This window comes from Lathamus discolor, chromosome 1, assembly GCF_037157495.1.
Source record: "Lathamus discolor isolate bLatDis1 chromosome 1, bLatDis1.hap1, whole genome shotgun sequence".
Lineage (NCBI taxonomy): Eukaryota > Metazoa > Chordata > Aves > Psittaciformes > Psittacidae > Lathamus > Lathamus discolor.
Genome location: NC_088884.1, coordinates 140,004,437 through 140,032,323, shown reverse-complemented (window position 1 = coordinate 140,032,323; position 27,887 = coordinate 140,004,437). Strand labels below are relative to the sequence as shown.

The 27,887-nt window shown below is 35.0% G+C and overlaps 1 protein-coding gene across 2 annotated transcripts in view; it reads left to right on the top strand.

The window, feature by feature from the left end:
- SLC30A9 (solute carrier family 30 member 9) overlaps positions 1-24,765 on the top strand; it is a 35,974-nt gene extending 11,209 nt beyond the window's left edge. Inside the window, exons 6-18 of one of the 2 annotated variants that reach the window (XM_065698158.1) lie at positions 127-209; positions 1,581-1,639; positions 2,424-2,491; positions 7,521-7,623; positions 10,830-10,885; positions 12,181-12,316; positions 12,732-12,771; positions 13,214-13,285; positions 13,764-13,871; positions 15,143-15,308; positions 20,810-20,939; positions 22,802-22,915; positions 23,731-24,765. In XM_065698158.1, coding sequence (XP_065554230.1) covers positions 127-209; positions 1,581-1,639; positions 2,424-2,491; positions 7,521-7,623; positions 10,830-10,885; positions 12,181-12,316; positions 12,732-12,771; positions 13,214-13,285; positions 13,764-13,871; positions 15,143-15,308; positions 20,810-20,939; positions 22,802-22,915; positions 23,731-23,775 — 1,180 coding nt within the window. In that variant the 3' untranslated portion in view covers positions 23,776-24,765. Of the gene's footprint in view, positions 1-126; positions 210-1,580; positions 1,640-2,423; positions 2,492-7,520; positions 7,624-10,829; positions 10,886-12,180; positions 12,317-12,731; positions 12,772-13,213; positions 13,286-13,763; positions 13,872-15,142; positions 15,309-16,175; positions 16,304-20,809; positions 20,940-22,801; positions 22,916-23,730 lie in introns of those variants that run through there. The other variant, XR_010616640.1, reaches the window with a different exon arrangement.
- The last annotated feature ends 3,122 nt before the right edge of the window (positions 24,766-27,887 follow it).

The following is a 27,887-nucleotide window of genomic DNA, read 5'->3' as shown; positions in this document are numbered from 1 at the left end:
CTGCATGGCTTCTTATGAGAAAGAATGATGTGATGACCTGCTTTTAGGAAAGGAATTTGTAACATAACCAAAATGAAAAGAAGTTGCGTAATAGAAGCATTGCTAAGTTACTTTTACTCTCTGCAGGTCTCTTGAAGTTTGGGGTAGTCCAGAGGCTCTTGCTAGAGAAAGAAAACGACGTAAAGAGGCAGAGATCAAATACAGAGAAAGTGAGTACAGAGTGTTCAAATAACTTACAATGAAAACAAATATCTTTTTTTTTTTTAAGATATCATCTTACTGATAACGTACAAATGTGGAATTAGCAATTGCTGATATAATTTTATAGCATAATGTAGAGTAACACATTAGTATCTATGCAAAAATAGTCTGTTGCTATCTTGCAATTTGCATGTCATACACCAAGAAATGCGTTCAGTTGATAACTATAGCCATACTTCATCTTTTTGGGAGGGGCTTTCAATTTTTAGCTAGTATTACCAGACACTTTGACACACTTTGTCACAGATCTGAAATCACTGAATGAGTCATCACACTGAAGTGTTTGGAGCCACACGTACTTTATGTGAATGTACGACCCCCTTATTAAAAGGGGATCCCAGGGGTTGAACGAACAATTATGGTAGTTTGTGACTAGTGACCACTTCCGTGATTTTTTAGATTAAAATCTTCAAAGTTTTTGTATTTTTTTTTTTTAATTGAGGAGTTTGAAAAGACTTAAACCCAGTCCAAATCTTCATCCTGTACCGTTACTTATTTATGTTTCTTCTGAAATGAATTCAGCTTACCTTTGTGCTTCAGAAGGTGGGGAAAACATCCCCACATCATTGCTTAAAATAATTGTCATCCTTGCTGGTATTATCAGTAACAGGTACAGTCAAATCAGTAGTTTGTAATGGATTTTGACTTATCTAGCCAGTTAAAATCACAGAAGAGGCAATATTGCTTCAAGGTACTTATTTCAATTATGCACCTTAAAATTAGAGGTCTTGTAAATTATTATTATTATTATTATTATTAGTTTTTTTTAAACAGTTTTGCCATTAGAACACCCTTGTAGTAAAAAGCCTAGAGCTGCAGGCACTTGTTAAGGCACCTGTGTTTGTACGGAGAGTGCGGTTTGTACTCTACTGTCTGTTTTAGGCTATTTAAGTTATTCTGTATAATGTATTTTGGATAACTTTGTAGGGAAGAACTTAGCACTACAGCTTCTAGATACTGTAGTATACTAATGTTTATTTTCAAGTTACATCATTAGTGGATGCAAAAATACTGATGTTAAGAGACTTGGTTTGAAGCATCCTTTTCCTTCTCTGTGGTGTAGTGTATTTGGAGTTTTCTGCCTCTTGTGTATCATCCTTTGTTAGTAGAAATGACAACAATGTATAGGATAATAGGTTGTATTTGGCATTTTGCATGTGTATATAACAATAGGTTTCTGATTAACAATACCAGGAGAGTTTATCGCAAAGAAAGATAGACCATGTAGCCCTTTCTAGGAGGAGATACCTGCAGCATAAAAAAATTCCTGAAAATACTGGTTCCAAGTATGTATTTGTGGTGGTAATTTTGTATTGCAGAACTATTTCGAAACCAAAGGCTGTTGTGGGAATACAAGGAGTTCTTTGGCAATACTAAGGTAAGAGATATTTTAAATATTTTTTTTTTTTTGTCTAGAAAAGCGCTATGAGCTGTACTATGACACCTTTAGAAGAAAACAGTTGTGAAATGGTTGCATAAGCTTAACTAGCTGAATATTACTGGAACATTTATTTGCACTATAATGTACAAGATCTGTCTTTGGTTGTAGTGCAGCGGTAAATGTTATGATGCCAGTTCAAATGAGTTCCTATTGTGGCAGTGTAATCCACTTCATTGCACTTAAGTGTAATGTTATTGTGGCCAGTAAGGTGTTTTGTTTAGTCAGTTGTCTTCTTATTCACAAATACAGCTGCAGTTTTATTTTGTGTATAGCCTGTAAACATGTATAGTAAATATATTGTTATTTTAAAGAAGCAAAGTATACTTCTTAATGAAAAAACCACAAAACCTTAACAGTTTGCTCTGTACCGTACTGACCCTTCCTCTCTGTTTAAGCAGACCCATTCCCTAGATCCAGGTGCTCTTCTATGGTAGAATGATGTCTTAATCTTTCTGCTGTGCAGCTGGCTCCTGTCCTTATGTTTGCAGTGGCCCCTGCTGGAGGCTTTCTTGGTGGTTCATCGTTTTTATAGCCATCTGTTTGAAGAAATGTGTAAGGCTTAAATGCAGTTTGAGTGAACATTCAGGCTTCAAGGCCTTGCAGCTTCACTCTCACAGAGCAGGGCAATGCAAAGTTTTTATTAAATAATCTGTATGGTAGGACCTTCATGAGGTCAAGAGTTGGTTATTTTATTTTAATAATCTCTTATTTCTTTATTTAGCCACGCTCCAGTGCAGCAGCTATGTTTTTCAAGGGACCAGGGAAGGTGGTAATGGTAGCTATTTGCATGTAAGTTAAAAAAGCTTTGTTTAAGCAAGAGAAAATTATTTATTTTTATTATCTTGGAAATGAGAAGAGTCTGTGTATTCAAGCTAAAGATACCCGTGTCTCTGTAACTGATGTTAATAGATCTGTTTATTCATTGTTGGTGGGACAGAGTTTAGGTAAATACATTCACCAATATATAGAGATCAGGGTTAAAATATATCTGTGATCAGAGAAGAGCAAATTTTTTGATCAGCCTGAACAATTTATTGAAGCAAAAACTAAAATTTTGAATGATGTGTAGAGGCAGGCATTTAAAGTTGTCCTTTTTTCTTGCTTCCGCTTCATGAGAGGAGCTTCATATGTTTTAATCAATCTTCCATATAACCAACAGAAAAGAATTAACTTCTTTCTACTGTTATTCAGGGATATTTTAGGAAGTTTTTGCCTTTCACGTGTGTTATAAGTTTGAATGAAACAAAGCTATACCAATTTAAAGCAAACACACATATTATCTGGCATGAAATACACAGACATGTGTTACATTTCTGTTGGGAGAAAGCAACATTTTGAGCAGGAAATGTCTCTGAGTTTACCTACAAAACTATATGCTCTTTGCTGGGGAAAGGGGGAGAGCTTCAAGCCATGTTTGACTGAAAACCTCCCTCTTTAATGTTCTACTAGTAATTATTCAGGGCTTTCTAAGTAAAAATGTGTAAGAACTGCTAGTATGGTGTTTATAATGAAAAAAAAAAAATGGGGAGGGGCCCAAATGGTCACTTTTACCTCCTTCACTTTCTTGCAGTCATCTAGAGAAAACAGACCTTTCCTCCTGCTTTGTAAACAGGGCACTGCTATAAACATTGCATTCTGCACTTCATAAGTACCTTTTGAATGATTAGGTAATTTTATAGATGAATGCGTGGCAGCTAGGCCAGCAGAAGCTTTTAGAGCCTATTGTATTGCTCATTCATCTTGATGGGGAACTTTTTAGAAGTGGCACTCAAATACTTCATGTCTTTTCAGAGATATTAGTCAAGACTGCTGTCAGTGCTTCCTTGTTTGTGGCCCTGATCTTCTTGACACCAGCATGATTTTTAGTGGCTTCTGGTTTGGGCTCAAGAAAGGCCAATCTGTCTTTAACTTCTCAGTTGTGATAATTTGGTAGGATTCTCACAAACTTTAGGCTTCCATAGTGAAGAAAAAATGTGGTTCAGTCAAAGGCAGAGTTCTGGCTAGCTTCAAAGGCAGACTAGCTGCATTGGCACCCTCTGTGTTGTTAATAGAATTGCTATGTGCAAGGAAAAACTTTGAAGCTGTGGTAGGGAAACACAGGAAGGTAATGCTTTTAACAAAAAAGGAACAATACCTTTTTAGCAAAACATCCTTCGGACTCTAGCATTGTTGCAGTGATTTCATTGTCATACTAATGCTTTACCTTTTAAACAATACAAAGTTTGCATGGCATACAAGATTTATTAAAAATTACAAGTGGTCCAGTGTGTTAGTAATGTTACTGCTTCTCTAGAAATAGATGTGATGAAATGTGTTTAGTTCTCAAATGTCGAGCCTAAATAGACTATTTTTCCCCATAGATTCATAATGGATCTAAATATTTAATATTTCCAGTTTGATTATTGTCCTGGGTTCCTATGGCCACACCACCCTGAAAACACCTGATCTCGTCCGATCTCGGAAGCAAAGGAACTGTGGTGGTTTAAACCGATCCACACAGCTCGTTCACTCACTTCCCCCCTTTTTTTCTCCCTCTCTCATTTCTAACCCCCCCCCCCCCCAACCCCGGCTCCCGGAGGGATGGGGAGGAGAATTGAGAGAATGTAACTCCCACGGGTTGAGATAAGGACAGCCCAGTAACTAAGGCATAACACAAAATCAGTACTGCTGCCACCAATGATAATAATGATAAGATAACAAGAGAAGAGAATACAATACCACCGCTGAATGAGTTTGACCCCCGCCGAAGAGAGCCCGTGCCCTTCCGGGTAACTCCCAGTTACCTCCCTGGGCATGACGTGCTGTGGTATGGAATACCTCTTTGGCTAGCTTGGGTCAGGTGTCCTGTCTCTGCTTCCTCCCGGCCTCCCCTCATCCCTGGCAGAGCATGAGACTCACAAAGTCCTTGGCCAGAATAAACATTACTTAGCAACAATTAAAAACAGTCGGTGTTATCAGCTCTGTTCCCAGGCTGGAAGTCAAAACACAGAGCTTGCACCAGCTACTAAGAAGGAGAAAAACGGCTACTGGTGAACCCAGGACAATTATTTCGACCTTTTTAAGTAAATATGACCAGGTCCTTCTAGACCATTGCTTATGTGGTAAGATAGAGTATGAAAAGTGGGCAGTCCCATCACAGTACAATTTCCTATATGTATTTTTCAGTTCCTCATAATTTCTGTTCCCCATATACATCTTCGGGTTTTGTTGTGGTTATCCTTGAAAACAAATTTGGAATGATAAATTTGTAGGAAGTGCCCTTTAATTTCTTTCAAGTTTACAGTTCAGTCAGCATAGATTTATTTGAGTTTGTTTTAATTGTAATTTAAATTAAGTTAGGAACCTTGTTTTGAGTAATTGATGTTGATCTAGTTTTGCACTTGTGGTAGTGTTTCTTTTGTCCAGAGAAAGGCCGATTCTCTTCATGTATCAGCACATTTTAAAGTTACCAATTAAGTTTAGACTTTACATTAAAATTGACAGGGTTTCTGACAGCAAGGAGGATGTATATCTTTTTCAACACTTCTTCCTCCTTTACCCCAGTTTTCTTGGTGAATGTTTGCCTGCTCCGTGGACTTTGGAATACTGTTACAAACAGTCGTGTTGAATGAAATTGCTTATTTTCTAGGTGCAGAAGAGAGGCTTATTAGAAAAAGCTGTATAGTGGTAGGTTTAGTAAGTACAACAATAGAATTGTACCTAGTGAAACATGGTGGGCATTATTATTATTTGTTGGCATGATGTCCAAAACATTACTATAAATCTTTTTTAGACTTCACCTATTTTTGGTTTAAGTTCTGTTAAGATTTCCTACTCTTTCAGGTACATGTGGATAAAAGTGAGATAGCTAAATCAGTCAGTCTGGTTTATTTCAGTAAAATAGAGAATACACTTTCTGATTTGGTGGTCACTGATGTAAAAGATGACTTTGTTTCGAACTGATTGAGATATTGAGTATCTGTATTCTCAGAATCTGCTGGTTTCTTCTGCTGTTAGTAGTTATATCTTCAATAGAATTTAGGCTTTCATAGGGATTAGTATTTTCAAATGCAGTGCTGAATTTGTTTTTTAAAGCAGAACATATTACTTGCAGTAAAAGCCTGACTTTGTTTTTTCTTTTCCTCCAAAATGACTTTTATCTTACTATCTTACATTGATGCAAACATCTAGTCAGAAAGAAAACATTAAATAGCCTTTGACTCTATAGACTCATGGATTTTGTAATAATTTCCTGCATAGCACTCTTTCTATCCTATGTCTCCAACTTCTTGGACATCTTTAATACATTAATAGATTGGGCCTGACATTTGGAAATCTTAGTATGGTTTCTTTTCAGATTTCTAGGATGCCAAATTTCCCCACAAATTCATAATTTGTAGGGGTAAAATAGTATCATCGAAGTGCCTACTGTGTCATCTGAACAGGTGGGGGTCGCACAACTGAAATGTACCTTCAGATAAGCTGTCAACTCCATTAATACAACACAGAGAAAAATAAAAGAGACTGTGCTCATGAATCTCACTAATTTGTTTCATTTTCTTTCTGTGCTGAAGATGCAGTATGCTGTGAATTGGAGGAACTTATAATTAACACAGGGAGTTTAAATTATGGTTTAATAATACAACAGCCTTCTGTTCTTCTTGGGATATCCACTAACTTGTGCATTTTCTACTTTCCACCTATAAATTATGGTGATGATTCACCATCTCATGAGGCAATGAGAATAACTCTAAAATTGTGAAGCACATTCAGGCCCTTGTATTGAAGCAGTTATAGAAAACAGTGCTAAAGTAAAATGTGTTTTCACAGAAATTCTTTGAGGATGACCTTGGAAATGAATCTGATTTAATCAACTATATAATTTGGTGTATGGCAAGTGGCTGGACTTGTGCTTCCTGTAACTTAAATATGTTTTTTTGGTATCTGGTTGTTCAAGAATGCAACTGTAATATGTTGTTAGTATTTATTTATAACACTTAATTTCATTCAAATACTTAAAAAAATTACCAATAAGACAAACTGAAATGTATTTCAAAAAGAGGAGAATGTTAATAGTCCTCTAGTCTAATTTTCGTTGCAATATGATTGTAACAATTACCTTGCTGATTCTGATAATGAATGTTTGAAGTGAGAATGTAAACTTGAATTTTAGTGTTGATAGCTACCTTTCTCTGTACAGCATAACACGATGCTTACTCCAGGAAGCCTGTAACCTAAGAAGGCTTGACAGGTCACAGTGGACATCTTAATAGAAAAGTTCCGTAGATAATTTTTACAGTGTAATATGATGAGAGCCTTGCCTTCCTGTCTGTTGTCTTATGTTTGTATCCTACTGGGAATTGCCCATGCTGAGATTAAAGTTGGGAACCTTGGGCTCCAGTATTAGGAGGGGGTGTGTAGGAGGCAAAGGACTGGAAAGCGAAAATTAAAAAGGACTGAAAAAAAGGAAAGAAAGGACTGAAAGAGAAAAGGAAATCATTAAGACTTTTATTTTCCCACTGGTAGGCCATTAGTTGTTCGAAGTAGTGAATGTGATAGTAGTTTTCATGAAGTGTAACTGCTTAGAAGTTAATGATTTTGGAAAAAATAAAAAAATCTTCGCATATGAAGTTTAGTTGAAAGGGTATTTTAACAGTAATCATACAGAAAATCTGAATGCCTTCTCTGCCTGTATAGGTCTGTAATGATTAAACTGATACTTGGTTTCATCACTTGCTGGCAGATAATGCATGATTATAGAGCACTTGTGGTTTTGTTGAAAATATTAAAGACCAGATATTCTGTTGTTCTTTAGCTTATTTCTTCTCTTTGTTTTCAGAAATGGGTTGAATTTTTTCTTTAAGCTACTTGCTTGGGTTTACACGGGCTCTGCAAGTATGTTTTCAGAAGCCATACATTCTTTAGCAGACACATGTAACCAGGTGAGTATTTTTCCTATTCTGTTTAAATTAGCATTTATAATAATTTTTCAGGAATAAAGGTAGATACTTACAGTAGTTGTATTATACTCAAAAGCAATAATTTAGTCTGTTAGTACTCCTTAGTTGCCTATACTGTCTAAATAGGAAACATCAGAGAAATTGAAACAGTATTTTATTTAGGAGGACTAGAATGCATAGCAAAATACGTTTTTCTTTATGAAGTTTGCACATAGATAACACTGACATTGTAGATAAGCCTGAAATTTCCAAGTGTATTAGTCAGAACTTTAAAAATGACTCTCAGGTTTTGCTGTGGTGTGTATTTACAGTGCTCTTGCTGTTCAGTATCCATGATAATGTACTGTTTTGTATGGTTTACATGCTTCCTAGAATTAATAGTAATATATTCTAGGAGGGAAAAAAGCTAGTACTTAATCTAATGACCATTTAAATAATCTGGATGCAAAACAGTCTTAAAGATGTTTTTAAGTAAGCAGTTTCTTCTGGGAGAGGGTGTTTTTGTGTGTTATTATTAAGTGATTTCTGATTTCAGTCATGGAGACTACAAAGCCTGCCCAGAGTCTGACAAGTGCTCTGTGCATGCAGTGGGAGGAAGATGCGGTTTTTTCTGTATGCCTGTAGTGTACACATACATTTTTTAGCTTCCCAGAGACACAAAACAATGTTATTACTATATACAGTTTTTATCAAACTGTAGGCAGATGAAGGCATATTTTGTAAGAAATTCACATTACTTTAGAAAAGTTGCTAAACTCAGAGCTCTTCCTGTTGTTTCCCAATCTGAGTGCAAAGCTATTGTTACTCAGTTGCAGATTTACTTGCCAAAACTGGTGGTTCCAGAAGGTTTATTTAGCTACATTTTATTCCTCTTTTTAATTTGGTGCCAGTGATCTGGAGGGTTTATAAGCTAGCAGTAAAATAACTGACCTAGTCTAGAAGCCTTAAATGCAGCAGGAGTCGCTTGTAATGATCAGGTTTGGACTAGTATTTCTGTTAATATAATACTGTTTATAATACATCTACATTATTTCAAACCACCTGCCCCAATTACTTCTGTTCTTTAGTAAAATATTGGTTTTGCATTGTTCTGTACTTCATTTGCAATTTACTTTCCTTGTAACTATCAAGATTTGAAAGTGCACCGGGAGAGAGTAAATGGGTTATAGTATTAGTCAAATATATAAACATTAGCAAATAAGTCCCAGGACAGGCTTAATTTTGTTACAACGGTATGTGTAATGTGACCAGTCTTATCTTTAGGACATGGTGTTAGAACCAGATCTTGGTAATTTGGGTTGCGTGCTTCTTCCGCTCTGCCTTGTTTCTCCTGGACAACAGTGATGTATCTGTGAGTTATCTTGAAGTAATATTGAGTGCCTGTCCAGATGATAATAAAAAAAAAAAAAAGGGGTGCATTTTAATTTGTATTAATGTAGAAATGAGACATGTCAACGTAGATTCTGAAGTTTTTTCAGAAATTAGTTGAAATTCGAGAGGAGTTGTAGTAAGCAGAACTATACTGAGCTACTTTATGGGTTGTAAGTAGGACTGGAAAGTAAGATGAAGTACGTAGTATGCTTCTTTCTTATTCTGGTTAAATGTTAACTTGAAATACTTTTCCTGTCATGGTAATAGAATGACAGGCTTTGTTGCTTAGTCATCTTGTGGTAGAATAATGATGAGAATTTGAGCATCTCTCTTTCTATTTGTAGGCTGTCTTAGCAGCCTCTCACAGCACAAGTAGCCATGTACTTGGCACATTTATGTCCACAGGTGATGTGGCAAACTCAGAGCTGGGCACATAATATAGCATGCAGAGACAAAATTAATGTTTTGTCTTTTGCTGTTTTCTTTAGTGTGCTTGAGGCATTCATTATGAGATGCTGAAATTTTCCCTTCTTCCACTGTTGAAGGAATTCTTCTTGTTCCTGTTTTTGTTACCAGTAAGGCTTTGGAAACAAAATAAGTACCTCAAGATGAGTGGTTGAAACCCTCCTGCAGCTCAAGCAAGAGAAATCCTTGGATAGCTTTTGACACATATAAAATGCAACAGTGCTCCTCCACATTTGAGGAATGTATGAAATCTTAGAGCAGACTTAATATCCTAAAATGCATTTTAACATAATTTTGGCTACCTTTCTTCTTTGGTTGTACCTAGTATGTTTCTGTGTCCAGAAAGACTGAGTTGAGGACTTGCATTTTGCTTGCTATTTTTCAATAAAGGTTTTCACACAACCTTTCAGCTATTCCGGCTATGAAGTGAGGAGAGGGGCACTACTAACTTAGCTGATAATACTTAAAATTATGGGGAGGCAGCCTTCAGGTGTGTGATTTTCAGTTGGCCAGCTGTGTCAGTTTATAGGTGAGCCAAGTTTGATAGTGGTACTATCTACCACTTTATATGTAGAAGAGCTATTCTGTTTTTTTAACTGTGAAATAACTTCGTAGTGATTTTGGGAAAAACACAGGAGAAAACTTGCTGCCTCAAAGCAGTTTGCTGCTGTGAATACTGAAGTGTCTACATTTTAATCCTGGTTATTATGCTTCAGTAATTCAGACTCCTAAAACAAAGCACATGCTTTGCAAAATCGAGATCTAGATTTATAACTTACTGCATCAAGTTTAACACATGCCTAAATAAATATATCCCAAATGGGCCGTTTAGATAGCAAGAGGTTTTTATTTCTTCCTTCAAAATATTTTTCTTCAGTTTGGAGTATTTCTCTAATGATAGAAGCTGCAGTATAAAATTATTGCTTTAAATGTAGTGTGCCATCACCACAGTCTCTTGTAATTTCTCTTCAAGAGGGATTTATTTAAATAGCTTTGTTCCCTGAACAACTTCATTCCTTCCCATTGAAGTAGAGCAACAACACTTGTGATTGCACATAATCTTCACTTTCAATTGCAATTCTAGAATTATAATTAATAGTAATTATATATATACACACTATGTATATAGTTCCATATATATTTTATATAGGAATAATTTTTTTTGGGGGGGGGGAGTAGATGTAGATGACAGATTTTGATTGTATTTCAGTTCTTGTACAATATCAGTAGCAAAGTATGCGTGCAGATCGGCAAATTGCATCTGCCTTTTATCATTCAAGTTCTGTTGATACAGAATGTTTCTAAATGTTTTCTTATTTTAACAAAGTTTTGCTTCCTTTCATCCTGAATAGGCATTGCTAGCTTTGGGCATCAGTCAGTCTGCAAGGACGCCTGACCCTAGTCATCCGTAAGCTTTTTGAGTAAATAATGATTTTGTAATTTTATGTAGGAGTGAGATCAGTTCTTGTTTGTGCAGCAACTTGTTCTTAATCTCACGTTTCTTATAATTTCTGAAATGCATTGTTTATGATTTTGCAAGAGAGAAAACTGCAGATTTTTTTCAAACTGCAGAAGTTACAGCTTCAGTGGCTTGGTACAAGCTATACTTTTTTTTTTTGTGGTATGTTTTTTGACGTGTATTATTTTAATTGACATTATTTCTTTATGTTATTTTGGTCTCTTCTGCCTCTTCCGATGGATAGTTTTACTTTGGTTTTAAACGATGTTCATGTGAATAAGGTTTTTTTTAAAAGTAAAAAATACTTATTTAAAATGAAGCTCTTTTCTGCAAGGCAGCTACTTGTATCCTAGAGATGTGTTTTTCTCAAATGGCTGTTTGTTTTTTTCTGAGTAATAGGGATATTATTGGTAAGCTCTTACAGCTTCATGAAAGTCAGAAGCTATATGTTCTGTGATACTTTCTTGGTGTTGACCTGCTTTACACTTCACATTATTGGGCAGGTCATTCACATTGTAAGAACTAATTGAAAATACATCTCATTTACAGAATTGTTTTTTTCTTTCTTAAACTTCATTAAGAGCGTCAGGTAATCTGAAAAATATTTTAATCTTACATTTGTCTAAATATTTGTTTTATCTCCTTCCCCTATTTCACTTTTTCCTTTCTTTTATACTACTGTGTTTTAGATGTTGCTAAAGAAATGTACTGTTTGTAGTAGCAGTCAATAGTAAAAAAACAAAGGTACACTTTCAATATTGCTCTAGTTGCTCTTAAAAGCTGAATGTTGAATGTCTGCAGTTAGTTGAACTACTAAAAGATGTCACAAATTTTATTTCCTTTAAATTAGTGTTATAAAATAGGTAGACACGCTGCCTATAAGGCTGAAGTTTTCATTTAGAAGTAGCATTTCCATAAAATGTTTTAAGTATGTTTGTTTTTTTCTTTCTGTTAGTAAAATCCTCAGTGTCTGCATAAAAATCAATATAGCTACGTAAATAGCTTATTTAAAAAAGAATTAGAAAAATATCTATGCTTAATGTCATTGTGTGTACTAGCTGTGTTTTTCCAGATGTCATCTTTTTCCTTGGTTTAGGTTGAATTTAACAGCTTTAACTTAAATAGATGCCTAGTCATATGATGATAAATTAAGACATGTAAAACTTAATGGGAAAAACATGTAGATGTGCTTGCAGATATATAGAATCTTATTTTCCTATATCACTTTCTTTGTTTTCATATAGGTATGGTTTCACAAACATGCGCTATATTGCCTCCTTGATTAGCGGAGTGGGCATTTTTATGATGGGTGCAGGACTGTCTTGGTATCATGGGATCATAGGTTTACTCAACCCTCACCCTATAGAATCTCTTCTCTGGGTAAGATAATGTTGTTTGATATTGCATCTAATGCTGGTGACTTAATAGAAAGTAATGGCACAGTCTGAAATTCACTTCCCGAGTCTGTTTGAATCCCAACACAATTAGCTCAAACCATCCTTAATGAGAATGTGTTTTAAGAAAAAAATCATGTTAAACTATAGCTGATCTTATAGCAAAATGAGCTGTTCTTTAAACTTTGTGTTTTCCCTTCACACATCCGAAGAGGTCCTCCCTTCCTATTTTGCAATACATTGCATAATTCAGATGTTGGCTGCCTTGGGTTTAGGGAAAGCTACACAGCACAGTTGGTAGTGAGGTTCTGAAATGCTGTGTTTGGATAGTTAGTGGTGAAGGGATCTATACAAATACACATATAACATAATAACTGAGACTTTTTTTTCTTTTCATACAGGCATACTGCATTTTAGCAGGGTCATTGGTATCTGAAGGAGGTATGCAATTTCAAGAATTATTTCTATTTAATTATTCATAATCTCTAAGAATTCAATGTAACTGCAGTAATAATTGGCCTTTGCTTTCATAGTAAAGTTTTGAGCTCTACTGCAAATATGTGTGTTATAAGCAAACAAAAAAAAAAGGTGGTAAAACTTTTATTATCTCTCTACATAATGAGAAGCTGAATAACATATAATTTGAAAAGTGTACGTGGAATGCCTTTGAGGTATTAAACTGTCAGTGAATGTAATAGTTCCAGTTTGTATGGGAGACATGCATGTAGAGAAGAAGGTAATTCAGTGTTTTTTTAGTGATTCAAAGTATCACTAATCAGAGCTTTTTTGATCTCTTGCTATTTATAAAGAAAAGTTCACTGTTTTCAAAATGCAAGCAAGTCTTTGCCTCTAACCATTTTAAGCAACTACTTTGTTGTTTCAGCTACCCTTCTTGTTGCTATAAATGAAATTCGCAGGAGTGCTCGAGCCAAGGGTCTGTCATTTTATCAATATGGTATGTATCATTATAGCAGTAAGGTATGCCGTTATTTAAAACAGTATCTATTTACCACTATTTGCATAATGATAGAGACAATTTTCACTGTATTCCTTATCCCTTTCCCCTTGCTTTATTGATCTCTTTTCTATTCGAGTAACACATATGTTTTACAAATTGGGTGAAAACCTGTTAGTTAACACTACTTAAATACTTTTACTAAACTACTTGCATTTTTCAGGATAAATACCCCTTTAAGTTTTTCAGACATTATGGAGAAGCTTCAGTAACAGGCACAGGGCTTTTTCTGTGCATTTATGAATGCTTTCAGAAGTGTGTGCCTATGCAGAAATTCAGTTTACACCTATATACTTAAGGAAATTTTTCTTTTGAGTTGCTGATGTTAGCACAGTTTAAGTACTGTGCATAATGGAGTAAAGGTAAGCATTTCAAAGTAATGTGTGGTTTGTTTTTTGTTTTTTTGTTGTATATGCAGTTGTACAGAGTCATGATCCTAGTACAAATGTGGTGTTACTGGAGGATGCTGCAGCAGTTCTGAGTGTGGCCATAGCTGCTACCTGTATGGGTCTGACTTCTTTAACAGGTAAAATTGTGCCTCAGGCTGAGGCAATCAGGATGTGAATTTACCCCTGTGCATGGTGTGAACGCAGAGCATTTAGTTTATATTGGTTGACTTAAATGCATCTCTAATCTCTTTTTGATGCTTGTACAGTGTAAGCTTCTGGAGGTTTAGACTCCTCTCTGGTCAGATTTCTAGTAGTTTGAGTTGGAAAATATTTAAGATTAATTTAAAGTTCAGCTTTTTTTTTTTTATGTCAAAAGGGTTAAGCTTGAAAGAGTACATGTAGATGGGTCTAACTTCCTTTTGAGCTACTTTGCATACAAATGAAGGTATTTTTTACTAAAGGTATGTTTATTGTAATCAGTTATGTATATCACTGTGATGTGGGATTACGTATCTGAGTTTTCTTATTCAGTGATGTGCATGTGTGTGTGGGGAGGATTTAAAGAAGCAGTTCCTTTCCTCCCATTTATTATGTAGTGGTATTGGTGTTATCTTCAGATTACAATAGCTACTCCTAAACAATGTGGCAAACCTGAGTCAGGCAGGTGGGATGATCTGTGTGGCAACTGATTCAAAGTATGTCTTTGCCTGCATAGTGAAGATTTATAAAGAGGGAAGTTTGTTTATTTGTCCTAAATATTGGCTTTTCAATTAAAAAAAAAAAATAAATACGTAATTTTCTTTGTGGCTTCTAATGAGTTAATTGCAAGTTTCACTTTTCTATATAGAAGCCATTTTTTTTAATTCCATTTCTCGTGTCTTTGATAAACTTTACCCATTATACATTACTGTTTCTGTAAGTATGAATATGAAAACTTGTATAAATACAGTATTCCAGAAATGTTAATACATGCAAGTTTTTGAGTTCCTGGTAATAGAGCACAAACTTTTATGCTACTACCTGAGTTTAGGTGTATATAATTTTATATTAATATAAGGTAAATCTGTACACAGAAGCCTAAGTAATTTACAGTAGTTTACGCTGCTTATTAGTCTGTCAGGAGACAGGAGTGGCTAAGGGACAGAAGGGACTTGAGACTTTATCTTAAAGTAACTTTTTTTTTTTCCAGTTCTTTTTGTTCCTCAGTAGAAAAGAATTGGCAGTGCACTAAAAACAAACAAGGGAACAAAACCACACTACAAAATCTAAAACAAATCCCACCAAAAAACAAAACCAACCAATCAAAAAAAAAACTCTCAAATGATGTCCTCCCTTTCACGTGAAATTTGAATTATCTGCCATGTTTTAGAAATGCTCTGTGAAATTAATTTGACATTATATTGTTTAGGAAACCCTTATTATGACAGTGTGGGGTCTCTAGGTGTTGGAACCTTGTTAGGAAGTGTGTCAGCATTTCTCATCTACACTAACACTGAAGCCCTGCTAGGACGATCCATTCAACCTGAACGACTGCAGCGACTCACTGAGTTACTGGAAAGTGATGCTGTAGTAAGGTAAGAGTCTTTACAGCTGCATCAATACTAAGAACAACAAAAAGCATGAAACATTGAAAAAAATCGTTCAAGCACTTTAAATGAATCTGTTGAGATTGATTATTTTAGGGTGGATTCTTTTGTACTGAGATTTTAGAATCTTAATTATTACTTAATTATTACTTCTATTTCTGTGAAATTTCTTTCTAAAAGTTTCACTAAGTAAATACTCGTGCCCCTCAGATGTTCCACAGCGGAAATAAAACTACAAAAAATGTCCTAAGTTACATAAGTACAGGATCTGACAGTGACTTAATGAGAAAGCCATCACAAACTTGAAAGTGGTTTCAAATGACGAAATGCAAGCAGATAAATTATACTGTTGCTTTTATAGTTTCTGAGCACTTAAATCTTTAAATTCTGTTACTGTTAATATTCAGTATCTGGAATTTCGTAGCACTTGGCAGTGGAGTACTGCAGTAGTATTACACTGTAATAGATTCTCTCTGTTAGATGCTTACAGAATTAACTCAATGTTAATTTCTCTTCTTTGGAAATCCAGAGTTTGTAGTGCAATAAGCTTATAACTCATTGTAATTCTGAAATCTTGTTTAAATGCTTTCTAGGGACCTATTTTAGCTTTAATCCTATTAACCTTGATTTAGAAGCAAAACCCTTTTTGTTTTCTTCTTAATCGTTATTCAGGAATATATTTCTGTGTAAATCAGCTGAAATATTTTAGTGTTTTTTTGTATTCATAGTCATTACTGAGCTCTGGAGACAAAAATCCAAGCCCATTAGTTAACACAAGAATACTTGAAAGAAACTGGAGTGCTGCATCATCTCATTTGCAAGCAACAGGTCTGAATGATATGTCTTTTGTTCCAGAAGCTAAACAAGATTCTTATTTTGGAATAGAATTGTGTTAGAATTTTCACATGTCAGTAACTAAACTGTGGTGGCCCTGGATTAGTCTGAATGGTGGAGCATGTGTCAACAGTGCTGTGTTAGAGTAGGTGAGTTAACATGGTTTTTTTGTACACGACTTCTGTAGTTCTTTTTTCCAAAGTGCACAGGTGGTGTTTGCTTGTCTCCAGCTGGAATCATGAAATTGCTTCTATCCAAGTGCCAGTTTATATTATATTCTATTTTGTAGATGGCTGTAACTTCTCAAGAGAGCAATCTTAGTTTATCTCCATCTTGATGTAGACTTTTTTTTTTTTTTTTTTTTTAAAGAAGAAGTAACTTAATTTTTAAAAGGAACACAGAATAAAAGAAGTGAAGACTTGGTAAGAAACTGTGTTTCTCTGAAACTTAGAAGCTGAAATGTGTAGGTACTTCTTACAATGCTGTTTTCAGGACCTTCTCTATGCACTTTGTCTTGAGTGATCTCTTTCTTAGTTCCATTACATTATCTGCTTTGATTTCTTTTAGCATACACTTCGTCTTTGACCATGTTCTTCTTGTAACAAGCCTAATATTTTGAGCTTGGTTAACTTACATCTACTAAGAAGACACCTGGTCTTGATATCAGGGTTCTCCGAGATGTTAAAGTGTTATTACCTTTGCTTGTAATGAGGAATAATATAGGGAAAAATGTCTTTTTTTTTTTTTTTTTTTTCCTTATTCCAGTCTTTGGTTAGATAGCTTTTTTGGTTTGTTTTCAGCTTTTTCTTGTGAAACTAAGGAGTCTTCTACCATCAGGTATGTCTTCAAACAGCTACTTGTAGATTTTCATCCAACAAAGCTTTGGGCTTTCAGCAAAGTAAGAGTTTCAGCATTTTCTTGAACATTCAGACTTTACTTAAATGGAGGCGTGTACTGGTCTGTCCTACTCTTAAATTTTTCCTACTGATACCAAGTGTAAAAGAAAAAGTTCCTGAAAACTGGCCTGCTTCTAAAGCTGTGACTAATATTTGCTCTTTTTATTTCAGTGTTCCAGTGTTTTCACCTGTCGCACTGTATATGAGTTCTTACTGCAGTCCTTTTTTGCAGCTGCTGCTTCCCAAAACAGGTCTTCCTTGTTCATTCATGGAGGGTTTGCAGTCTTTATTTTTAGGTGTGTTTTCCAAACATGAAGGGGATGTATTTGGGAATCATTCAGTATTCATCAGAAGATAGTTAGTTCCAAATTGACCAAAGGATACAGAGGGTCTGATTTCCACCCTCTCCTGTCCGCATCAGCACCACCACCACTTAACTTGTTCAGGCAAGCTACTGCTGGAATACTGTCATGTTCCACTGCTAATTACAAAGTATTTAATAGGCAATATTAACTGCTGTTGATTTATGTAGCTGTTTGGAAATGTCTACATTCCCTAAAACCTTAGTGACTGGAATTAATGCTCATAATGTATAGTTTTTCCCCCACCCTTTTCACTGTTTTCCCGTGGGTTATGAGATGAAGTTGTCTTTCATTACATGGGTTACCTCATTTATGGTTCTTAAATTTTGGCAGTGTTTTTAATCTACACTTTTAAAAAAACCTTATCGTTATTGCAGGATGAAAAACTTACTTGCCTTCACAGTTACTCTTGGTTCTTTTTACTCTTGAATGAGAGTTACGGAGCCTGCTGAATTATTAACGTTTTTTTCCTTTCAAATATGCAGTATGCTTCTGGGCCACTAATAGGGAAATGCTTTGTTGTACTAATACGTTGTTTTTCTCTTTTGGTCAAGGAAACAACGATTATTACATGTTTTTGTCTATTCTATATTGTCAGTAATAACTTCACCATTTCCATCTAGTAGCAAGCTTCTTTCCAGGTTAATCTTTAGTTTTGCTATACTTATAAACCAACTATTTTTTTTTTTTTTTTTTTTTTTAATCACAATGCCTTTCTTTTATGCTTCTCCTATAATTTTGCTGGATTTCGTAATTTCTTCTTTAGGCTTATGGCTATTTGTTTCCCTTTTCATTTTGCTTGGTAATTTCTACTTTTAGGCCTTATTTAATTTGTCATCCAGAATGGGCTTTTAGTTAGAGTTGTTCTCACCTGGAAAATTACTTGATTTTGGTTTTTGTTATGCAAACATTCCATTCTTAAGTCTCAGAGAAACCTTTGTTACCTAAATCTTTCTTGTGTTCAGCTTAACTGAAGTATAGGAGATGAGGCTTTCAGAACTGTGAAATAAAATACATGATGTGGTACAGACCGTCCTGGTTCTGTTCTTATGCAGTATAATGGTAGATCTCTAGGCGTAAACTATTCTTAGTGGCAGTTTCATCTCTTAACTTTTACTTCATTGTAACAGCTGTTGGGTAATTGTGCTACTGTTGTGCTGGAAAATCTGTCATTCTGGTTTGGAGGAGGAAAAACGGAAAAAAAATTACAACTGATGGCTCCAACCCAGTAACTTGGTGTCCTCTGACAAATTTTTCTTTCATTGGAAACTTTCTCTTTTCCCTAGTTTGAATTGATGGTGTCTGGTAGCCATCCAGAAGCTTCCACAAGCAAGCTTTGTAGCACATGCATTTGTGTTCTTGAATTATTTGTGACTTTTTTTCTCCTCCTGACTCACTGTCTTGTCTTTCCTGGATGGATTATAAGCAGTAAGGTACACCTTTTTCTTCACATTTGCAGAATATGCATCATTCTACTGAATTCTATCAGGTTGCTGCTTAATGAGAATCTTGGATATCTCGTTGCTTAGCTCTGATAGGCACTTGATATATCTTCAACATTTTTTTTTTTTTTTTAATCACATGGATTCACATTCTCTTCATATAGCCCTCATTGCAGCACATCTGCTATCTTAAATACCCTCTTATGTGAGGAGGTAGTTTGATTCCAGTTAGGTTATTCCCGTTAATACTGTTTTGATTTGCTAGCTTCCCACAGGAATAGCTGTGTAAATTTGATTGGAGATGGAAATTCTTTATTGCTATCAGTAAGCTGTAGCAGTTCTTTTAATCTGCTTAAATATTTGCTAAGATATATTTTTTGTGTGTGTGTCTCTATATTTAGGTCATGTTCTATTTTTTTTTTTAATGTGCTTACCCCTCCTCCAGCTTTAGTATTGCCAGAAATACTCCATAAATGTTTCCTCTGACTGCTCATCTGAAATATCTGCCTCCTGTTCTTTGTCAGCTATTCATTCTAGCAGGCTACTTCCAAAATCTGTGTGTTCCACTTTCTTCCCGCACTGCCTGTGAATTTAGTTCTGATTTATAAACACTTAGATGAGTCGGGAATTTGCTTAAGACAAAGGGCATACTAAATTTAAAAAGATGCTGTGAAATTGCACAACTTGGTGAAATGAATGGGGCGGGGGTGAGCTTAGTACTTTCAGTTGGGTGAGCTTTATTGCTGATTCTAAACTTTTAGTTACAGTTTTAAAAATTACAATGATTGCATTTTTCTGCTAATAAACCCAGAGTCCTGGGGATATTTTATAGTTGACCCCAGATACTTATTTTGCATTGGAAATGTCAGAAGGAAGAATTAAAAAAAAAAAATAAAATAGAAATTTCTTTGATTTATATCCCATGTTTTAGTGTCCATTTTTTTTTCTGGCCTTGATGGAAAAAGGCGGAAACTTATTCTGCAGTGGCAATTTTGAATTCTACTTGGCTTTAAAGATAAACTTAAGTTTGTGTTAATCCAATTAGAAAAAAGAAGATGGTATTTTATGATTTTTATTTTATTCTTATTCCAGTGTTAAAATTCATCATAATAATCTGGGTCCTGAGTTTGCTTCGTTTCTTACTGTCCCTGAAAAATAGAGCATGCTTTGTTTATTACCTATATTCATACCTCATAGAGTTTATCTAACAAACTGGAACAAAACTGTGCTGTAGAGAAACAGAAGTTTTCAAAGGACCAAAATAAAAGCATGTTCTAGTATCTATTAGGAACCTTTAAATAATTATACATTTTTCAGCCTTTACTAACAGCTCTCTTGTGATTAGTCGTGATCAATAATTCAGTATGATCAAAAGTGATTTCCAATCACAATATCGATACTTTGTATCAAATATAACTTTGCATAGAAAATTCTCCAGAAGGCCATGCCTTCACAAATTGTAGCTGTCCAGGAAAAAGTACTTCCATAATTGCAATGTGTGCTTTCAGTAGTTGACAGTATTGTCCCTTACCTCAAAAGTGAGGGTACTTGAAGACTGTTAAATATGTGTATGCACAAAACCTACTGTGCAGTAGTGAGTAAATTGAATAGGAAAGGTATCGCTTTCTGTTGCGGGATTTTTTTTTTTTTTATAACACCTTTAGTCTAATTCTAAATCTCTGATGCTTTTTTGCAGTATGTCTTTTATTGCAGTGAGCCATTTATACATGTGTTGGTATAGCAGAAATCTGTGAAAGTTGTATAACCAGTTAAATATAAATCAGTATTTAATACAAATGTGTGGTGGCAAAATGAGGATATGTTAGTCAAAGGCAGTGGCCTTTTAAAATTACAGAATCGTTGTACTGTGGCAATGTTGTTAACATCAGAAGTCAAACTACCTAGTTGTTTGTTTTATGTTGTTCTACATTTTCTTTCAAATTTATGTGTTTCAGAGCAATTCATGATGTTAAAGCCACAGACCTGGGAATGAGCAAAGTGAGATTCAAAGCAGAAGTAGACTTTGATGGACGGGTTGTTACTCGTTCTTACCTGGAAAAACAAGACATTGAACAGCTGCTACAAGTATGTTTTAAAAAATCTTTCTGTAACGTCTAGTATTTGATATTTATTTTCTAATTCCAAATGTGTCTAAACCCTAGATTTTCAAGTAGGTGAGAGATATTCCACTCCTTTTTGAAGGATTGCTCAGCTGGATTCTGCATGGCAAAGCTATGAAATATGAAGTAAAGAATAATTTATCTAAATTACAGGATTTTTAAGTGAGCAAATTGTTTTGCTTGCTTACCCATTTTCACCAGTAACATGCTTACATACGTTTGCTTGCATACCTACAAGATTTATTTCTTTGCTACCCTTTCAAAATGAAAAGCAGATGTCTGCATTTTATGTCTGTCCATTAGATACTACTTAGAAGTTGTTTGAGTTTACATTTAAATTACTGCAATTTTTTTAAACCATTAGTCAGTGTCTGAGTTCTTAAAATGTGCTGCTCTTTAGTGTCAAAATAAGAATGTATATACTTTATATATATATAGTGCAGTAAGTGATGTGTGCATGTGTTGGATTTCAATTTAATACATTTTTAGAGGAAGAGTGCTGTCAGCTTTGTGCAGCTGAGGCACTGCAGGTTTGCTCGATTTTATATTGCCAAACCTCAGATTCTTTGCTGTTGCAGCTGGTTAGTACACTACTTTTCAAAGGCTTTGTTAGCTCTTGTTCTTTACCTGCTGTTCCCTTTGGTGCTGTATACAATGGTCACTGGTTCTTCCAACTAGTATTGTTGGGAAAGTTCTTCCTATTTCTAGGTTGACAACTGTGTCTTACACAGTTCATTGTAGTTTCATGTAGTAAGCTTGTGTCAGCTATAAAATCATTGTTGAAGGTAGCTGTTTTCAGCAGGATTTTGCCCCCTACCTGAAGTGCTTGCCTTTTGATCTATAGTTTTTCAAATAACTAGCTCATTCAACTAGCATTGCTACCAACATTACTCTTTCTGAAGCTGTGAAATCAGTGAAATGCTAGAATTCAAATTGCTCTCATTTCTTGTTAGACTTGCTGTGATTTTAGTCACAGGGTATTGGAGATGGAGTATCTTTTAAGCTCACTCAGTTACATTATTCCTCTTCAGTTTTAGAGTAATAGGGAAGGTGAAAGAAACTGATGTTGTCTTGTAGTTATAGGCACAAAAAGAATTAGTTATTTAATAATTACTTTGCCCATTAGCAGTAATCTATTTGTCCTAAACATACCGCAGTTGTATTGCCTAAGCTATGTCTGAGATACTACAAGTCAAATGACTTCTGGCCAACATCGTATGAGACATCTAAGGAAAGCTCATGACAGTGCTCTAATACCTGCTTTGGTGCTTATGATGTCTGTGGTTTTTTGGAGGGAGGAGCATAGCATCCTGTCTTCCTAAACCTTGTTCTTTGAGTCGCATATAATATGGGTCTCCTGAGGAGGAATTTCATAAGAATTTGCATGGATTTTCAGATTAGTTGGTAATGTGATAGCCAGAGTAAGTGGTGTAATAAAATAGCACGACTGCATGAAAATGAGGAAAGAATACACAGGGGTACCCTGCTCTGCCTTGCTGTGAATAAGGGATACCTCAAACTTCTAGAAAAATAAAGAAATTCTCAAACTTGTTTGGAAAATAAAGGAGGAAATCTGTTAAGCATAGAAGGTTCTATATCAAGTACAGATGTAATAGTAAGCCAGCTGTTTTCATTGAGTAGATACTACTCTTCTGTGTCTTTGAGACGTAAGAACAGATGATGCTTTAAAAGGAAATGGCAAAAGCTGAAGTGTTTGGGGTTCTCTTTGTGTGTATCATCCTTCTCCCCCCAAAAATGTCAGAACCCTCTGTAGTATTATTCCTTTCTTTCCCTCATCTCAGCCTTTTAAATTTGATTTCTTCCTAGGAAATTCAGCAAGTGAAAAACCTTGAAGAATTGGAAGCATTCATGCTTAAGCATGGTGAAAATATCATTGACACACTGGGAGCTGAAGTAGACAGACTTGAGAAGGACCTGAAGGTGAAATTTAGCTGCTTATTAGGGAGTGATTGTTTTGTGACTATGTTTTAAACAATTGCATCGACTTTTGGGACTTTTGGGATTTTGTTTGTAAATATGTGAGGGAAGAGGTTGATAATCCTAATGCAGATTCTCTTGCTGTAGTATCATTAACTAAGTTCTGACCAGCAGTAAACCCTTACTTTGCCGTTGATCCATTTGTTACATATTTTGTTCAATTTTGTACCACTGTAGAACAGTATTTTTGTGATACAAGACCTGGTTGTGTCTTTGTTACTGTATTTGCAGAATACCAGGTTACTTACAGGCTGTTAAATTTTGCTTTGGTTGTAAAGAAGCAAATTTCAGTTTTATTTTTTAATTTTTTTATCTGTTATTTAGCATTCTGTCATGTATATCAGTGTGTGATGAGGGCTTTATTGAACAGTTTTTGCTCCTTTTGAAGCAGTTTAAAACTTTCTTAAAGTGAGATTATAAATATCTTTATTTGAACAGTTTTATATAAAATTTAACTGCCTTTTTTAAAATCAGGAGAGCCGTTTCATACTTTATAAAGTGTGAGAACTAACTTATCTGATGTTGAACAGTATTTGTCACATGAAAAGCTGGCTTAACCTTCAGAAAATTGCTTTATAGTATGGGCAACATTTATTGAAGCTGTTCTTCATTTTAAGATAGTCCATATGTTGCCAGAAAAGGGAATTCATTAACCAGTTGCCAGCATCCAACCAAGAATACATTATTTGTATCCATATGCAAAAATGTGTTTTAATATTCTCTATTTACTTCTTTGTTTAAAATTAATCTTATTTCAGCAACGAAATCCTGATGTTCGTCATGTGGATTTGGAGATACTATAGGCATGGCAGAAGAAATCTTCAAGTTGCTACCATTTTGGAAAGAAGTCGTGTAAAAGGCTGAAAAGCTTCTGAAATTACGGTGACCTCAGCGCCATACCTTGCTTAATTTTTGCTGTAGGCTTCCTGGACTGTTAGCACTGCTTCTGTTTCTGGAAGAGCACTAGACTCGCAGACAAAAATTTCCATGGCAAAATCAATTGAAAAAAAGCTATTTGACTTAAATTCCACAGGAGAGTCTGTCAGAATATATTTACTGCAACTCAGAACTTACGACTTGAGGTTTAGTTAGGCAAATATAGCTGCCTGAAGATACACAACACACTTAGTTTTTCCATTTGCGTCCCTTTGCAGTCAGTTTGCACTTCTATAGTTTCTTTCAAGATACCACTAAAGGTTCTTGGGAGATATTAAGATTAGCTAGGAAGAGTTTGTTCCAGTGGAACCTGCCAACCTTAAACTAATTGTAATATTTCAACTGTGTGATTGTTTCACAGTTTTTCTTTTCTATGAGATAAATTCTTTCAAACAGGCACTGGCCTTTTCTCAAGTACCATGACCTGTAAACCTGCTTTTTCCCACTCTTGTGATTACTAACTGCACTTCACAAAAGTTTTTCTTCTCAGTGGAGTCAGCTGTATGTGGTTATCCAGAGTATGTTAAGTTACTGTGAAGAAATTAGAGATTTTGGTGAACCTCCTCTGTTTAAATTTTGTTATTTTCTCCCCTTACTTTGACAGTTGTTCTCTTATTTGTAAGTATCTTCAGATGTGATCTGGGAGATATACACATAGTGCTTATTAAATGTTACTTGGCATTTTTTGCTTTCCTTGTAGGCTGTATTGCCAGATACGGTCTTTGATAGAAGGTGTGAGAGATGTAAGTGGAAGTTACAATAGTAAAAAATATATTAGAATTATTTATAATTAAACAAATGAATACATTGTATTTTTAATTTATTTACCTCTAGACTTAATCTGAATTCTAAATTTATTACTTTGTGTTTTTTGGTGTTTTTTTTGGTGTTTTGTTTTTTTGTTTTGTTTTTTAAGAATTGGCCTCGCTTTTTGGGAATGTAAAGTAAATCTGTCAGTAGTTCTTAACAATCCTGAGATAAATGCTTAGAGTTTATAACTTTGAAATGTGCAAGTTTAGCATTGTATGTATGAGCCTCAAGGCTTTCTGCAGTGGGCACCCAAGCTGTACCAGATTCTTTGATTTGAGACCCAGTCCTTATTAATAAGGGCATGAGTACTTATCATGCAAATTGAAATATAAGTGAAGTTACTGGATATAAATAACTGAAGAAAATCCTTTATGCACTTTAACATATTTCAGTAAAATGAGAATTGCTCATGGGTAAGAGGTGTTAATAAGAACTTCCTAGTGACTCAGTTGCTAAGTAAGGACTGATTTGCTGAAAAGGAGAAATGTTGGTATGAAACACAAGTCTTCAAAAATCAGTAAAGATTAAATTATAAGCATTGCAGCATATAATAATTGTGAAGACCAGTACATCTAGATTTGGTTAAAAGCTTTTGAAAATGTTTTTTAGGTTTGTTTTTTTTTTTTTTCATACTAAGTCTCACCAGTGAACTGTGAGAATTTAAAATAGTGTACCTTTTGACAACTGCAAAACATTCCAGAGTTTAGTTACAGATGGGACTTCACATACTGTAATTGTGGGTCTCTTTAGTACCCTTGTCCATAATCCCTATTCACCAGTTGCTTCTGTATATTTTATTAGCTATATTATGGGTAATCCAGAAGAATCATAGAATAGTTAGGGTTGGAAAGGACCTTAAGATCATCTAGTTCCAAACCCCCTGCCATGAGCAGGGACACCTCACTTTATCTGGTTTTCTCCTATTGTAAAACTTAGTATGTTTCAGCCTGATGATCGGAAATGCAGTTTAAAAGAAATTTAAAAGTGTGCTATACCAAGTAAGTAAGACATCCTTAGCACATTATAAATCATCTACCTTTCTCCTCACCTTTCCACATAAACTTCATCTCATTATGCACTTTGCTGATGTTAGTCTTATTCATGAAGACCACTGGAATCTGATAACGCATAATCTCTTTCCTTGTTCCTAGAATATTTATATGGATTTTGAATTTGAATAAACAGTTTAAGATTTCTGGAATAATGGGTTTATTAAAAACTGGGAAAATGCTCTTACTGGGGCGCTAGTGAAGATAGCCAATGTGATCCAAGTAGTTTGTATGCTGGAGTTACTGATGAATGAGCAGTGTTAGTGTGCACTTTGCAGGGCAGAAATTTCACTGAAAGGTTAGTAAATGTTACCCCACTACTGAAGTGTTCCCATATCTTGTTTAAGAGAAGGTATGAATTTATATCCTTACACGGCACCTGCTCCAGAAGCCCGTAAAAATGTTTTCTTGTTCATCAGAGATGTAATTTATATGCATTCTGATCTTAATTTCCTTATCTGAGTCAGAAGTACACCCAGCCACATACCATTTGTGTATATTCCAAGATAATATTCAGATCCTTGTCTCCCAGTTATGTTCCTGATTATAGCATAACAATATGTTAAATTTAAGAAGTCAGAGCTTGAATGTTTTTGGGTACATAACAGTTGCATAGTTTGAGGGCCCAGTTCCATATTTTAAAAATGGCCTGGATGGTGATGTACCACAAAAATCTAGGCAGTCTGGTTTTGGCAGTACCTCTTAAGTTTACATGTCTTGCAGTGAGGTGAAAATATTGATTTATTGAACCTGTCAGTTTGGAAAGGAAAAGGAATTCTAAACTGTTAGATTTTTAATATATAGGTTGTTTTTAACAGTTTTGATATTTTTACTGCCTTTTTTTTTTTTTTATTTATCTCTCTTTATGGTCTAACACTTGAAGTGATATGGGTCCAGTACTTAGCTTACTTTTGTTTTAGTGTTTTTGGGTAAACTGTTTAGCTACTACACTTCCATGATAGAATCATCAGAATTAAAGAAAACTCACAGAATGTGGAGGAGTGTGGAGAGATTTCTTTTCTTTGTCACAAAAGCAATTACTTAATATTTCTTTTTTGTTTTAAGGAAGTGAGGAATTAGCTAACAAAGTTATATTCTAGGTTTTTTTCAATTAAGTTGCGGCCTTTTAAAATAGTCCGTTTTGTAGACTTTCCTTGCATATTCTGTTTTTTTTTTTTCAGGTTATGTTCAAAGTATAGCTGCCCTCTGCTTTGTTGAAAGGTTGCTTACGTATTGCAGAATGCTTCTTAAGTCCATAAAACTTGCAGTGTTTGAAAAAATTGTCTTAATGTTCCAATATACTGAGTGATCTTAATGCATTTTAAGTCAGAGTTGTCCAGACACTAACAATACGCATTTTCCTATAGAATTTGTTTTTCTATAAAAGATAAAATTGTGAAGTGATTTTCTTACCCACGAATCAATATCAAGTCTAAATTACCTCCTTTATACACTGTGGAAGTAAGTTCTTGAGTGGTCCGCCTCTACCTCTCCACTTTCTAAAGTATTTATTAAGCATACTGTAGTAGTAAATATTTTGGTGGAATACTGTATTACAAAGACTCTTTGCTGTGTGTTCTGGTTGAGAAGTAGCAGGGACTCAGGGAACAGGAGAACATATTTTTTAAGGACAAGTTGCATTCTTTATCCTCTGTGACTCATACTCAAGCTGGAGTTTATAGCCTCTGCTTTTCTTCTTCATTGAATTCCAACACAGGTTTTATTATTTTTTTTATTCACCAACCCTTGGAGGTGGAAGCCGTTATGAGCATCTCTTGTATTTAATAGCAAGGCTAGATGCTACTTTGGTCTCTGTACTTTATCAGTGAACAAGTGCAGTTGACAGTGATTGCTGTTCTGTTTTGAAAGCTACAAACCATGTAAGCCAAAACTACCAAAGTTTTCTGATTCTGGCAGGTGCAGTTTTTTCAGCTCTATCTGGAGACTCAGTTTTTGTTGAGAGATTTTTACTGGCCCCTCTGATATGGGGGAGTATGGAGAAGAGTTTTGGGTATGTTCTGTCTAGGTAATACACTGAAATTCTATGTTCTCCTAATCATTTCAGCTGATACATTTTTCCTGTAACAAAGGAAATATTATGCACTATGGAAGTAGATCTG